Source organism: Euprymna scolopes, chromosome 11 (assembly GCF_053919585.1).
Source record: "Euprymna scolopes isolate OS-2025 chromosome 11, ASM5391958v1, whole genome shotgun sequence".
In the NCBI taxonomy this organism is placed as follows: domain Eukaryota; kingdom Metazoa; phylum Mollusca; class Cephalopoda; order Sepiida; family Sepiolidae; genus Euprymna; species Euprymna scolopes.
Window position 1 is genome coordinate 144,642,127 of NC_136492.1, and position 16,385 is coordinate 144,658,511.

At 34.0% G+C, this 16,385-nt stretch overlaps 1 protein-coding gene across 2 annotated transcripts in view; it reads right to left on the reverse strand.

Annotated features, from left to right (window-relative positions):
• The window catches only part of LOC145288098 (trafficking protein particle complex subunit 14-like), a 125,060-nt gene that overhangs the window by 94,520 nt on the left and 14,155 nt on the right, over nt 1–16,385 (reverse strand). For both annotated transcript variants that reach the window (XM_080136154.1, XM_080136155.1), the window contains exons 2-4: nt 13,373–13,598; nt 10,900–10,986; nt 6,801–6,918 (exon numbers count right to left, since the gene is read on the reverse strand). In XM_080136154.1, coding sequence (XP_079992280.1) covers nt 6,801–6,918; nt 10,900–10,986; nt 13,373–13,598 — 431 coding nt within the window. The remainder of the gene's footprint in view (nt 1–6,800; nt 6,919–10,899; nt 10,987–13,372; nt 13,599–16,385) is intronic.

Below are 16,385 nucleotides of genomic sequence, written 5' to 3' on the forward strand. Positions count from 1 at the left end.
AAAAAATTTCATGGTGGTGATGAGTCTTGAAGATAATAAGCATAGTGGTTGGCCATCGGATGTTGACAACGATTAATTAAGAGCCTTCGTCCAAGCCAATTTATGCACAACTGTTAGAGAACTTGCTTGTAAATAAGACATAATGTATACGATATATTTCCAACCACTTGAGAGAGATTGAAAAGACAAAAAACTTGATAAATGGATGCCTCACGAATTGAACGACAACCAAAAGAAACCTTGTTATGAAGTATCATTTTCCCTTCTTTTACGCAACAAGAATAACCCATTTTTCGATCGGGTTGTGACTTGTGATGAAAAGTAGGTTCTTGTGATGATGAAAATAGGTTCTTTGCAACAACCCGCGACGCTCAGCTAAGTGGTTAGATGCAGATGAAGCTCCACGGCACTTCTTGAAGTCAGAGTTGCACCAAAAAAAGGTCATGCTGACTGTTTGATCGTCTGCAAGCTTTCTCATCCATTAGTTTTTTAATGCAGGCGATACCATTACAGTGGTAAAGTACTATCAACAAATGGATGAAATACATCAGAAACTTTGACAACAACACCCAGCATTAGTCAACAAAAAAGGCCCAATTCTCCTCCATGACAATGCTCGATTGCATGTTACTAAACTGACCCTGCAGAAGTTGAACGAATTGGGCCATGAAACTGCCTCATCCGCCATACTCTCCAGACCTCTCACCTACCAACTACCACTTTTTCAAGCATCTCAACAACTTTCTGCATGAGAAATGCTTAAAAAACCTAAGCGATATCAAAAATGCCTTCAGTGAATTCATCGCCACAAGAACACAAGATTTTTATATTACTGGTATAACTACACTTGTTTTGCTTTGGCAAAAGGGTGTTCATTCTGATGCTGCTTATTTCAATCAATAAATTTTTGTCTGAGCCGAAATATATCAGTTAAACTGCAAGCACTTTCTTGTCAACCTGATATATTTTAAAAATATTTTACTTTCAGTAATTTTTCTGTAAAAATCATTGAACAGAAATTTAACTTACATTTAACCCGCACTATCAACCAAACTCCAATCTCTGTCCCATTAACGAAATGATGCATCCATATGCATATTTTACAAATATTTTAATGGAACGTGCTCCAATGAACTCCAAGCACTTGTACATTCTTTAATGTAAATCCCCCGACTAAATTAACATGCAGCTAAATTCTACCCCTACACAGTAGAGATCCTTAGATGCCAGACAACTTTCTACTCAAATAGTTTCTTCCCTCAAACTGCTAGACTTTGGAATTGCTTCCCGGATCCTTGCTTCCTTGACTGTACTGATATGCAGAAGTTCAAGTGTAATATGAACAGACATCTTGCTGCTCAACTCCCTACATAGTATCCCTGCAGATTTTGTCTCAAATAGTAGCCTTTTACATCCAAGTGGCACCGTGTCTTGTTTGGGATAAAAAAGTAATAATTTTTTTTAAATTTCAGTGGGTTTTCAAATTAAGTAACACTGTTTACTTCTGATGATTTTCAAAACCGGAAGTTTAGGTTTGAATGTGAAATAACATTCATTTCTTGTTTTACTTCTATACAATTATAAATTCGTTTAGAAAAAGTGATTTTAAGATTTCAAAAGTAATTTTTCCAACTTAAAAATGATTTTACAAAAGGAAACATCTAATAAAAACAACATTAAATTTTATAAACAAAAAAAAAAAGTTAATTTTTTGAAAATATTATTTCTAAAATCTGAAATAATTCTTTAATTTGATTTATAGAAATGAGATTAATTTTTTTAATAAAACATATAAATATGTGGGTATTTATGAAGGCTGGTAGCAATGCAGAAAACTCAAAATGGTGAAAAAAGTATGAATAAAAAAAAATCAAGTATTTGTGTTACAAATGTTCACAAAATTTATTTTTCAAGAGATCTTTCACATATGAAGTAAATATAAAACTTACTAATAAATATTAACGAAAATATTGAGGATAGGATAACGTCTTTAATGATTTCAGGAGAGAATTTCTTCTCGCTTCTTAAAGAGAATACAAAAGTGAAACCGTTAAGCAGAGTGAAGAACTTAAAATGGTTGTTCCTCTGAAGACATTAGACTATCAGACAGACAACAAGCAGCGAAAGGGTGAAAATAAATTCTATAATTCTAATACGCTTTATCTTCTTCAAATTCATGCTGGCTAATTATTGCTATTTAACAGTTTTTAAAACACATTTTCGTTGAACTTATTCCATAGAAGTGAAAACATTCAACATTGGATATTTATCAATAATATTCTTCAATCATATTTATCAATAATATTTATCAATAATATTCTTCAATCATATTTATCAATAATATTTATTCAATAACATTTACAATAACATTTATCAATAATATTTATCAGTAAGTCTCATTATTTACTGCTTTAATATAAAAAAGATCATTTGAAAAAATGAATAAATTTTGTGAAGATTCATAACCAAAATACTGTCTTTGATTATTTGTTCATTCTTCCTCTCACCATTTCGTTTTTGGGGTTTTTTTTTTGCATTACTACTAGCCTTCATAAATATTCACATACTTGTTTATCAGCAATGCAAGCTACCTCTATCTTAAAAAAAAAAAATAAAAGAAATATTTATTAAATGTGTTTTTGGATAAAGTGAGGAAAATCAATAACGGATTGAGGTAATCTACCAGGGACAATTATTCAATTATTGATTAATAATCGTTGCATACGATGGTTTAGCTCCATACACATTGTGCCGGAAAGCAATCATGATGGTGACATTAATGGTCATGAAAGTTGTTAAATACAAACAACTATAATACAATTATGAAATTATCAGATTGCATTATTAAAAAGAATGATAAAAAACATGGTTTGTATTAAATTTAAGGGAATCCAAAATGATGAAATTATTTGAAAAGAACTACATAAAACCATTATATTTAATTAATAACACTATGTTAATTTGAAACAGACACATGATATGATAAACACAAAAAACAACTAGCCCATGTAAATAAATGTTGGGTGTTCAAAAATCGAAATATTGAATTTCAAGTGAAACCAATGGTATTTACTTAATTGCCATGTCACAGTAATGAACATATTAAAAAATTATGATAAGGTAGAAAATTAATTAATGAAAATAGTTTTCGAAGACAGTGAAAATTGAGTTTTGCAAAAAAAAATTTAAAAACAAAAAAACTGGAGAGTTCAACTCATAACAGGGGTATAGTGAGCCGTTTATACCTACCAATTCGCTTTGTCTAGATCAAACACACAGACACAGAACAAGTTGTGTGCAGTAGCACACACACGCATGGAGTGGAGCACGTGCAAACATCACATAACTTTGATACGCATGCATTTCCTGTGACCTCTGACATAGCCTTCCATTTCCCTTCTCTTTTACTCTTTTTCGCTTGGCACCAAGCAGTGCACACGTAAAAATGTGCACACACTATAAACATGCAGCATCATGTGAGGTAAGGTTTGCATAATTTTGGTATAAACATTGTTACCCTAAAGATGCTTACACATAGAGCTAATACAATATGAACAATCCAAGACTGTTATAATTAAGCTATGTATTGCTCGTGTAAAATATGAACTATAACCTTTATTTGTGCACGTTTCCACAGAGATCAACACGTACAAGCCACTATCACACGTCCTTACGTGACTACCAAATTATTGCACCAATGTATGAACTTTGCTTTGCTTTGTTTTAAATAAATAATGTAGTTTTATATATATACTGGTATAGTGGTTTTCCTTATTACTAAGTTGTGACCATGCTTGATATGAACCCCCCCACAGGGGAGGTAATTATTTTCTGAAATTTTAGGTCAATTTAGCAAAACTCAATTTTTGCTAATTGTCTTCAAAAACTGTTTTTATTGATATTTAATTTTCTAACTTATTGATGTTCATAATTTTTGGATATGTTCATTACTGCAACATAATTAAGTAGATACCATTGGCTTTACTTGAAGTTAAATATTTCGATTTTTGCAGACGTACCAAATCTCGCTGCCCAAATCCCTAGATAGTACCCCAGTAGATGTTTTCCCTGATAGTAGCCCCCTACACCAAAGTGGCAATGTGCCTTGTTTGGGGCGAAAATGTAATAAAAAATCAAAAAATAAAAAATAAAAATGTTGTAAGGCAGAAAGGAACTAAGTCTGTTCATAATGTATCACAAGGGAAATAACTCTTGATTCCTTTTGTTTTATATCATTGGTTTAGATTAGCTATATTTAAAAAATTCACCGTAACACAATGTTTTCTAACCATTTCACATGCCCAATTTAAATTACAATAACTTAATGTTGTTTAACAAAAAGTTAAGTTAGAGTAAAAAGTGGATCTAGTCTTTACTTTTAACAACTTTGTTTTGTTACTTTCGCTTCCTTTATTTTGTTTTTAGTCCTCACATTCTATCAGCAATATTTTTGACAAAGAGAGAAAATTGCTGTTTTCTGGTTTAGAATCTATTCATTCCACACTTAATCTTGGCTGGTTTTGGATTCTGAAGTGATATTTTTTTTTAGTTCCTTTATATCAAGTTTATTCATGCTTTGTCTGAAGTGATTTCCATAGAGAAAAGTTATTAAATTGGGCACACAAGATTGTTAAGAAAACACGTTTTTGGCAGTAAAAAAAAAAAAGGGTTTTATGCAATAAGTTGTTTTGAAATAATGTTGAACCAAATTATTTTGGAATTCACTTAAATTTAATGTGAAATGATGAAGTTAGTCTGAAATTTGCACTAAAGTAAAGAATTCCATTTTCTGTCTCTTGAACAGATTGAGGAGAATTTAAAAATAAAACTATTTTGTGAAAGACCTTTTGGCAATCTAGCATATTTACCAATCCAAGCAACTTTTGGTTTTATTGGTCGGAAGTAAACGGTGTTCCTTAATTTGAAGACTTTGCTATATTTTGTTCCTTTATTTAATGTATTGCAACCCTTTCCGCTATATATTTTACTTTCAGTATTACAAATTTCTGTAATATTTTCTGTAAATAAACATATTTATTAAAAAAAAAACATTCTGAAAATAACCATTTTTCAATGAAAATAATCAGTTTCTGTATAGTCTTATGTGTTGACCTATATTTTGTTTGGGGTTTCAGATTAAGTAACACTGTTTACAATTTCAAAACAGAAAGTCGATTGGTAAATATGCAAAAATCACTGATCCCTTTACTTTCAAATCCAACTTCACACAAATAATAAAAAAGGGGGGGATAACCATGCAGTCATTGGTGGGAATCACTAAATGAAAAGTGCAGAAACGGGTCTCAGTCAACAGCAGAATTGCTAAAAGGCATTTTTTTCCAACCTACCAAACTGATGTTCCAAATGACTTGAAGGATTTTGATGTCTGTGAGTATAAATACTTGGGGCAAAACGTTTGACGACGTATTGAGCTTAAAACAGGAATCAAATTTTAGTTTTAACATTGACAGAGGATTTGTTTTAAATTCATATATTAAAAAATAAATTCTACAATTCTATTTATACGTTTTGTGAATTTCAAGTGATCTCAATTTTCTGATTATTATTAATAAACAAATATAATAAACAATAAATAAACAGAAAAAATGAAAAATGGAGAAGAAACAAAATTCACACATTAAAGCAATTTTGAAGCACATTGATTGACGGTGTCTCGAAATTCAATTCCAAAATAAAATATGTTTCAATTGTCATGTATGGAAATGGTGGTAGAAATTACACAGTAATCCAGCACCAAATTCACCTTGAATAGTTGATGTATTTATTAGTTCTTTTGTAAATGTATTCCAAGGTCCACACATCATGATTGAGAAAGTGGCCCTCCTCTGATCCAATTGAAATTGGTGATGAAATAATTTCTTGTGTTCACAAAGAGCTTTTTCTAGTGCAGCAGTGAATAATAGGTCCCGACGTATATCATAATGACCATTGAGGAAATTGTAGGCCAAAATGATATCACTGTGTAATCACCGATATTCAAAAAAGAAAAGATTAAGTTTCTCAAATCAGCTTTTCTAGGCCAGATCCCATACACTCTGCACCATTCTAGTAGCCAGTCTTTAAGCTTTCTCCAGATGCAAGCTATCACATATTAGATATGGAACAAATATCTGGATGTCATAACAGTGATTGACTGAGTTTATAGATTTCACTCCCCAGACTAACTAAAAAGACATTATGGTCTGCTGAACTCACCAACTGCTTCAAAGGGGAGGAAGCGATCAATAAATGAAAAAGTAAAAAAAAAGTCATGAATTCTTAGGATGAGTTCAATGCTATTTCAAAGTTTGACAGAAAATCGCATTTTTTTTTTTTTAAATAATTTCAATATTCTTAAGTCAATCCAATCCAAATTTTATGCCCATTCAGGGATCACTGCAAAATCAACACACAAAATTTCCATAAAGCTGTATAGTTTTGAAAATGTTAAGTTTAATAATAAAAATTTATTTTTAACTCAAGTGACAGACCTCCCACCCACCCCTTTGATACTGCCCTTCATCTTTTACTGTCTTTGGTTAATGAAGGAGAAATCTTTACATACCGAGGCAATTTTTGTCTGAATCAAGAGTGCTCTTTTTGGGAAGTGGATTCTTCCCACATTAAAACTGCTTTTGTATCTAGCTCTGCATTCGTGGCAACCCATCCATAAATATGCAAGGACGAAATCAAATCTTAGACTGAAATTTATTTGAATATTTAATGATTGTCATGTTTAAATTGTCAATCACATTTTTTTTTTAGATAGAATCGAAAAAAAAAGAAAAAGAAAAATGTACCAATCTCTGCCTAAGTGATCACATGATGGTTCTGTGGGACTTCTTGTGGCCCAATGGCAAGAACTTGGCAAAACCCAGCAGTTAGAAATGGTGAGATCTTCTTCGGTAGAATTATGGACTAAAAATAAAAAAATAAAAAGGATTTGTTTTGTTAAATAATTTTAAGTTAAATTAGGACATTTTAAAATTGCATTTACATGCTAATGTATAATGCATTAGATAATGACGGAAGTCATACTATACATGCGTATATGTGTAGGGGAACACCTGGCATAGTTTTGGTAAATTTTGGGAAGCATGAGGGTTTCAGAGGATGCAGTTTGTAGGCAGCATATCCTAAAAAATGTTTCTGAAAGCTGTGCTATTTCCTAACATTGTAGTCATGTCAACATGTGTAAGACGCAAGGAGATAAAAAGGTGCTCAGGATTGTTGTTGTTGGTGCAAGGATTAATCATTTTTAAATGTTTATTAAGTCAGTTGCTAGATGTCAGAGTTTCAATAAATTCAATCTCAGAAAAACAAAGCATCATGGTATTACTAGACGAATAATTAACATAATTAAATCATTTTTAAATAAGAGAAGAATCCAGGTTGTCTTCAATGGTTGTACGTCAAAACATGATATAAATGCGAGTGTACCTCAGGAGTCGATCCTTGGACCTTTATCATTCCTGATATTCATAAATGACCTCCCTGATAAAATTGTCTCTGAGATGGGTATATTTGCTGATGACAACATGCTCTGTGACAGCTACAAGAGGAAAACGAATGAACACTTTTTAAAAAAATTTTTTATTACATTTTCACCCCAAATAAGGCACATTGCCACTTTGGTGTAGGGGGCTACTATCAGGGGCAACAACTACTGGGGCACTATGTAGGGATTTGGGCAGCAAGATGTCTGTTCACATTGCACTTGAACTTCTGCACGTCAGTACAGTTGGGGAAGCAGGGACCTGGAATTGAATTCCAGAGTCTAGCGGTTCTGGGGAAGAAACTACTGGAGTAGAAAGATCTTTTACATCTAGGGATCTCTACAGTGTGGGAGTGGGATTTTGCAGCCTGTCGGGTCTGTCGAGGGTGTTCACGTCGTAGGGGCACAAGTGCTTGCAGTTCATTAGAGCATTCTAATAGCCATGGCTAATGATACATTACCTGAAAGTACTTTGTTCAAACTCCTTGGTTTAATGTTCACTGGGACAGGAGTTGAATCAGATAAATTGAGGGCATTGCCAAGGCTGCTGCAATGAAGGTGAGCTCTCTCTATTATGCTAGAATGCTTGAGAGTGTCTTGTACCTCTACAAGGCCACCATTCGTTCATGTATTTGGGCTGGTGCATCTGCTACTAGTCTTTCACTCTTAGACAGGGTTCAAAAGAGAGTTGCCAACCTCATAGGTCCCGCACTGTCAGCTAGGCTTCAACCGCTATCCTCTTGATGGAATGTTGCATCCCTTTGCCTATTCTATAAGTATTTTAATGGCGGATGCTCCAATGAACTACAAGCCCTTGTACCCCCCTCGACGTAAATATCCCGACAAGCAGCAAAATCCCACCCCTACACAGGAGAGATCCCCAGATGCCAGAAAGCCTTCTACTCTAATAGTTTCTTCCCTAGGACTGTTAAATTTTGGAATTCCCTTTCAGGTTCCTGCTTTCCTGACTGTATGTGGGCAGACATCTTGCTGCTCAACTCCCTACATAGTATCTCCCCTACATCAAAATCGCACTGTGCCTTTTTTAGGGTGAAAATGCAATAAAAAAGAATTTCTTTTTTAAATATGGCTATCTTAGTTGCGTATCACTAAATATTTTCCAGGCAATCACTGTTTTAAAAAAAGATAACAAAGGTTCTTAATAAAAATACGTCTTAGTATATGTCAGTGGATTGTTGTTCATTTTTATGCTGAAATTAGCAGCATACCCGTCCCAAGATAAGTATTCCATTAGTTAACAATGAAATTTACTGAGCAGAACATTCTTGACCACTTTCACATCAAATTAAAACTTATACCTAGAATCCTTATTCTAATTTTAATCAAAATCCATTACATGATTTTATTTATAAAGCAATGTGTAAAATTTGGATCTTAAGCCTATAGGTTTTTGGAAAAAATTTGAAATTCAGAGAATCCTGCATTATTTTTACTATCAAGGCCCAGAGGTCACTCAAGGATAAGGATTAATGAGCGTTAAGTAGCTGGTGAGACAACATTGTGATGATCAGTAATGGTGGAACTTGGATAGGATTTGATTATTAAAGATGACGGCTTGAGAAGAATTTGTTTACATTAGACTTGGTTTAGTTTTTAATGTTTTACTTGTAATATATTTGGATTTGTTTTGATTGGAGAAGTTCAAGACTGAGAAAAGCATTTGAATGCGTCAATCTACGAATGTTTTATGCAATAATATTTGTGTCTGTCCAAAATGATACAACTGTCTTAGTTTTCTGCTAAAAGGTAAAGAATTTCCCTTCCTTCACAGCCAACTTTATTTTTATTGTGATGAAATGTTATGCATTTCTGTGCCGTTGCATATGCAAATTGTTTGAGCAGAAAATTACAGACATTAGAAATAAGATCAAGGAATTTCTGCCATTACTAACCAGCAGAGAATTACCACTGCATTACCAAGGAAGGAATCTATCAGTGAATGTGTATGCAATGTGATGATATGAGGAAATGAAGGCTTGAGGACATGTGTTGCATGCAGAAAACTGTTATGAGAATGATATGATGGGTGTGTAATGTGAGTTTCAAATGAAAGATTTAGCTTTGCTGACCTTAGAGGAAGATTAATTATGGACAGTATAGGGAGGTGTGCAGAACAGGAGACTCCAATGGTATGGCCACATTAAAAAATAAGAGTTCTTGGAGTAGTAGATGTAGAACAGTTGAGGTACCAGGTTCTAACATGTAAAATGGATGTTAAATCAAATATAATGATTTTCCTGTTTAGCTCCAGATTAGACGTTACAATCAATGCAATGCATGTGTGTTAATTTGTGTTAGAGGACAGAATTAACAATTTTCATCCTAAACAATTGTAATCGTGTAAAGAAATTGTAATCGTGTCAAGAAATTAACAAGATTCTTCAACAACATCGCAATGAAAACAGACAAATCTCAACTACAACATTCTTTCTTGTCAAAAATGTAACTTTTTTATGCTACAGATATGTCATCTGCGAAATCCCATAATAAAAGAAAGTTGGGCTATATGATTGAGCCCTCTCGCTAGGTATCCTGCTTGGCGAGCCAATCTTTTGATGGTATTGGCATAAACTGATTAAAAAATTATAAACAATTGAAAGTGAATTCTCTTATGTCCACTTGAATTGTTTTAACTTCTCATATGCTTCTGAGTTCCAATCTATGGTTGTTTCCTTGCCAAACTTTCACAAAAAAACACTCCACTAGCTACAACCACTATCAACAATTTTCCCCACCCTCTATCTGTGCCTAAATCTTAATGCAGATTCCATGAACAAAGTTTCTTTCCTAGAACTGCCTGCATGTGGAACACTGTTCCATTGGACTGCTTTCCAGCTGATTACAATATGGTAGCCTTCAAGTCCAATGTAAACAAGTTCTTGTTGACTTGCTCCCTTAAATAATCCAAATTCTACCCAACCTACACCATTAACAATTATTAAACTACCATTTTACATTCATTAACAACCCTTATCCTCAAGTAGCTTTTGAGCCTTGATAAGTGATGACTCCCTTGTTAAAAAAAAAAAGGCCATTTGGTGGACGCCATTATTTCTATCGCTTCTTCATCTCATAAGGCGCAATCGCATCTTTGTGCAGAAAAAAAATGGAATGAAACCCGCAAGGTCTTGCACTTTTTTGTAACTTAGCCACTAATTTCACTTTTTTCATCCACTCAACTCCAACAGTGTGAACAGATTCAACACTATGATCTTAGATAGTAAAGAAAGAGAATAAATAAAAAAAAAAACTGTTTTTATATTCTTTTATTATTGCTTGCAAAATGAGGATTTTAATCGACTTAAAAAAAAAACAATGAAACAAAAATGAAATGGTTGAATTGCCGTGCAATAAAGAAAAAATATAAAAGAAAAATTCTTAACCTTTAATTAATACCAATTGTCTGCCAACAGTTTCGGTAAGATGGAACTTTACTTGCGGAGGTTGAGTGATTGATAAGATACGACCCACTGAAAGAAAAAAAAGAAACAATGGATAAAATCTGAAAAATATTCAACATTTGTAACGAAAACTGAAAAAACATTTTTCAGGAATTTTTATTGGTGTTTGTCATAATTTCTTTTCCATGAAAAAAACATTTTTCAGGAATTTTTATTGGTGTTTGTCATAATTTCTTTTCCATGAAAACACAAAATTAAAGAAAAATCTACATGATGTACATATTTAAAAAAAATTTTTTTACATAGGCATCACTACTTATCAAGGCCCAGAGATCACTCGAGGATAAGGATTAAGAGTGCACAGTAGTCAATTGGACAATATAGTAATTGTTAATAATGGAAATTTGGTAAATTTGTAAACTTATATGAACGGCTCATCAAGAACTTGTTTATGTTGGGCTTGAAGACAACCATAATGTAGTCAGCTGGAAAGCAGGAAAATGGAAGACAGTTCAACAGGCGTACACTTCTAAGAAAGAAGCCTTGTTCATGGAATCTACATTTAGGTTTAGGCACAGATAAAGAGTGGAGGGAATTATTGATAGTGTTTTCAGCTAGACAGGTGTTTCTTGTGAAAGTTTGGCAAGGGGGGACCATAGATTGAAGCTCAGTCGAGCACTTGCCATGAAAATAACAATAAAGCAGAGACAAACTCACAACATCTCTTCTGTAATATAGAGGTTGCAGGGAAGAGAAAAGGACATCTCCTAAGAGGCTACGAAGTCTATTTTGAACTCTATTAAAGCAGGACAAGTCCTTTCTAGCAGCTCCTGTCCAGATGTGGCAATAGTACTCCATCCTTGGATGTACCTGGCTCTTATATAGATAGAGAATTGCATCAGCAGTAAGATATCTACTGGAGCAGCAGAAAAATCCCACTATTTTTCCAGCGGCCTTGGCAACAGATTTGATGTACGTGTTCCATTTAAGATCAGGAGTAAAGAAGCCCAGAAGCTTGTCAAAACATGAGGCCTCCCCAAGACGAGAGCTATTCATTTCAATTGATGCCAGATGTGGATCAGAGCGTTGATGATGTAAAGATAAAAAGTTTGGTTTTAGATGCATTAAAAGTAACCAGCCACTCCTTTCCCCATTGTACCACATGCTCAAGATCAGAGGAGAGAGAATCAGAGAGAACTTGGTCGTTTACTGTCTTAGATGTGCTACCATAGATGGTAGTGTCATCAGCATAAATGTCTACGAATGATGTAAGGATGTGATTTGGAAGATCATTAATATAGATCAGAAAGAGAGTTGAGCCCAGGATGGACCCCTGAGGGACTCCAGTATTAATACTTCTGATATTTGCCCATCAACCACTACTCTTATGAGCCTATCAGAGAGAAATGATTTAATAATTGAGAAGACATTTCCAGCTATACCATAGCTGGAGATCTTGTGAAGTAAACCTTTATGCCATACCCTATCAAAGGCCTTAGATATGTCAAGAGCAATTGCCCTAGAAAGGTTTCCTCTGTCGAGAGATTTGCTAATCCTATGAGATATAACTGTAAGCACATCAGCTGTAGATCTAGCAGAACAGAAACCATATTGTGTGTCACTAAGAAGGTTATTTTTGCCGAGATGGTTGATTACTTCTCTATTTAACACAGATTCCAGCAACTTACTCATGACGCACAGGAGACTTATTGGCCTGTACTGAGAAGGAAATGAGCGATCATCTGAATTCTTAAATACAGGGCATACTGATGAGATTTTCCAGGGTGATGGGAAGCAATTTTCCTTAAGACAACGTTTAAACAATTTTGTAAGTATGAGCACTAGGTCTGGTTGAAGTTTTTTGAGTACTATTATTGGAATACCTTAGGGCTGGTTGCTTTACTGGAATCAAGGTTTTTGATTAACTTGGCAACATCACATACAGATATTTGTATATCACATAGTCATATGCATGACCGAAATAAGATATCATATTCCAAAAGTTACGTAAATTGATCAAGTAATTTTATTTTTAGATAAGAAAATCAAATTTTATGGCTAAACAAAGAACAACTGTCTTGCAACGCTATTTTGAAAAAGTCTGAAGGAAGAAGGGAGATAATTCCAAATAATTCAACCTTGCTAGATTTTAGAAAGCCGTTCTTAATATGAGGAAGTGTGGAGGTGAGCATTGGAAACAATCAAATTCAATGGTTTTCTTTATGAAAATAAACATATTTGATCAATTTACCTGATTTTTGGTATAAAATATTTTCTTTCCATCTCAGTTTGAGAAACGCTTAGTTTGTATTTTTATTAATAGCAATATCAGTAATAGCAAAATGGTTGTCTTACATAAGCAATATGAAAACGAAAACGCATTTCAAAAACAAATAAGATTAGATACAATTCTACACAACCAATGAGAAGAAAGATTCTTAAGAGTTGTACTTACACGACTGTTTCGTAACGGTTTTCGGCGGTGGGGGTAAACCCCCGGAGGAAGTGGGGCTGAGGCAGAAGTCTTTCTCGAGGGTCATCCATTCTGTTGGTGTTGGCGTTTGCGAAAGCCAGACAGCCACTGACAGCTGGACATGGCTACAGTCTCCAGGCACGGACGTTAGACTGAGATTCAAAGGAATTATATACACAGTCTCCTCAGCAAAGTATGGTTTTTGCTTCTGAAATAAAAAACGGCAGAAAAATATTAAAAACGAACATGATATCGGTTTGTCTGTTTGTCCATTCAATTTTGTTGAAAAGTATAAAAGATTATATCTTTAAGTATTTTAATTCCATATTTTCTAATGCTAACACAACAATCCAAAAACAAAAATTATATTTCTAAAATACGGGGGGGGGGGGGGGGGCTTTGCTCAGGGATAAAATACGATTAAAAATGCGATATTTTAATCTGTCTAGACTGTGTGTATATCATTATAGAATTGTGATTTCAAAAATAAAACCAAAATATTTGGGTGCCATCAGCTAGAATCGAAACTGAAAGCAAAACTGTAACATTCAAAGCTGGTGACGTTACCACTGTACCAACGTGACACGCATATGAACTGATTAAAAATTAACTAAGATGAATTTACAAAATGTATAACGATTTTTTTTCAATTTTGACCGCTTTCTGACCTCTTAAAAACTATTTTAACTGGCTAAAGACCCATAAAAGAACTGTCCATAAAAAATCCAATCATTTGAGGTCCCTAGTGCCGCTCTCCGACTTTTAGGTTCGGAAGAGATAGAATTTGAAAATATGGAGACAGACAACATGAGTTTTATAAATTAGATGAATATATATCCTATAGAAATGGCCAAGAGGTTAACAACGTTGGGTTACAAGACACAAGGTTGTAAGTTCAAACCTATCAATAGGTAGACCAGTTTTAAAATCTAGACTAATGAGTTTTTTTTAATTTGAAACAAGATGTTTATAAGATAGAAATTATTTTTATTATTTTCATTGTTTTTTACAGAATTAAGAAAAGGCAGTCAACCTAAGCACAAAATGCAATATTCTGACTTATTGTCATTGAATACTCTCTGACTGTTTATGCCTGTTGATTTGGCATTTACAGGTACTTAATTTCTCTCAATTCCTGTGTAATTTTTGGTAGCTGGAAGGTGAAATACCAGTCTACGAAGTCAAGGGTGACTTTGTGACAGAATTCAAATTTCCCAACTGGCAGTAATTATCACTTCCTACACTGATGATTGTGCAAGCATCAAACACTAGTGTCTGTAGTTATATATATATATATATATATATATATATATATATATATATATATATATATATATATATTTAAAAAGATTTTATAAAACATCTGAATAACACTGGACGCAGTGCCATTATTAATTGTTGAGGGGTTTTTAATAGTTCAAGCAGTTTTTTTATTCCATTATCATCCCAAACAAGTCACAGTGCCACTTTGATGCAGGGGTTACTATCAGGAACATAAGTTGCAGGGATACTATGTAGGGAGTTGAGCAGCAAGATGTCTGTTCACATTACACTTGAATTTCTGCATGTCAGTATAGTTGGAAAAGCAGACTCCCGGAAGGGAGTTCCAAAGTCTAGCAGTGCTGGGGAAGAAACTATTGAAGTAGAAGGCTTTCTTACATCTAGGGATCTCTACTGTGCAAGGGCGGGATTTGTCGGGAATATTTACATCGAAGGGGTACAAGTGCTTGTAGTTCGTCAGAGCATTCACCATTAACATACTTGTAGAACAGGCAGAGGGATGTAACATTTCGTCGATGGGACAGAGGTTAAAGCTTAGGTGACAGTTCAGGACCTATTAGGTTGGCAACTCTCTCTTGAACCCTATCCAGGAGTGAGAGACTAGTAGCAGATGCACCAGTCCAAATGTGACAACAGTACTCCATACATGGGCGAATGGTGGCCTTATAGAGGTACAGGATACTTTCAGGCATAAGTAGCTTTTCTAGTAGAGAGAACCTTCTCCGCAGCGACCTTGACAATGTTCTCAATGTATCTGTTCCAACTCATGTTTCCCATGAACATTGAGCCAAAGAGTTTAAAAGAAGTACTTTCAGGTAATGTATCTTAAGCCATTGCTATTTTTGGTTGAAAAGATTTCTTATAATTACTGAAGGAAAGAAGCTTAATCTTGCAGCATTGAATGTGACCACCTATTTATGTCCCCATTCCACTACAGATTGGAGGTCTTCCTCTAATGTTTCTGCCATTTCCTGAGATATGTGTTCATGTTTTCCTTTCGTGCCTGTTATAGAGCGCGATATCATCAGCAAATATACTTATTACAGAAGAAAAATTCGACAACTAAAATACACTTCTAAAATATTTTTTCTTTTCTTCTTAGCTCTAATTCAATGTTTAAAAATAAATGAGACAAAAAAAAGGTAAATAAGGTAAGGGGTAGAAAAAAAACCCTATCAACACATCTTTTGGCCGACACTTTTCAAAATGAATGTTAGCAACAGAGTGGAAACATTGTTTAAAAACGTGGTCAAAAGACCATAAATTACTAGCAATGGTAGAAAAAAAATTAGTAGTGGGGGGAGGAAACACTCTTATTGAACACCCATGAGTTCCAAATTATGAGTATGCTCCTTTTGTTCACACAGAGATGGTTGGTGCAAATTAACAGATACTGCCTTGAGAATTTTTAAGTGAACTTTTGAGCATACTCTGTGTAAAATGGAGAAAGTTTCATCCATGTATCCTCCACTGCAGATCTGGCACTGCAATAAATGTTCATCGATGGCCAACTTATGAGCCTGTACAAGCCCAGATGTTGGCCATTTTTTGTGCCTACGTATCGAAGAGGAGGACATGTTGAAAAATTCTAACCTCCAAATGCTGAATGACATATATATATATATATATATATGCTGAATGACATTATATATATATGCTGAATGACATATACATATATATATGCTGAATGACATTATATATATAAACTGTGTCG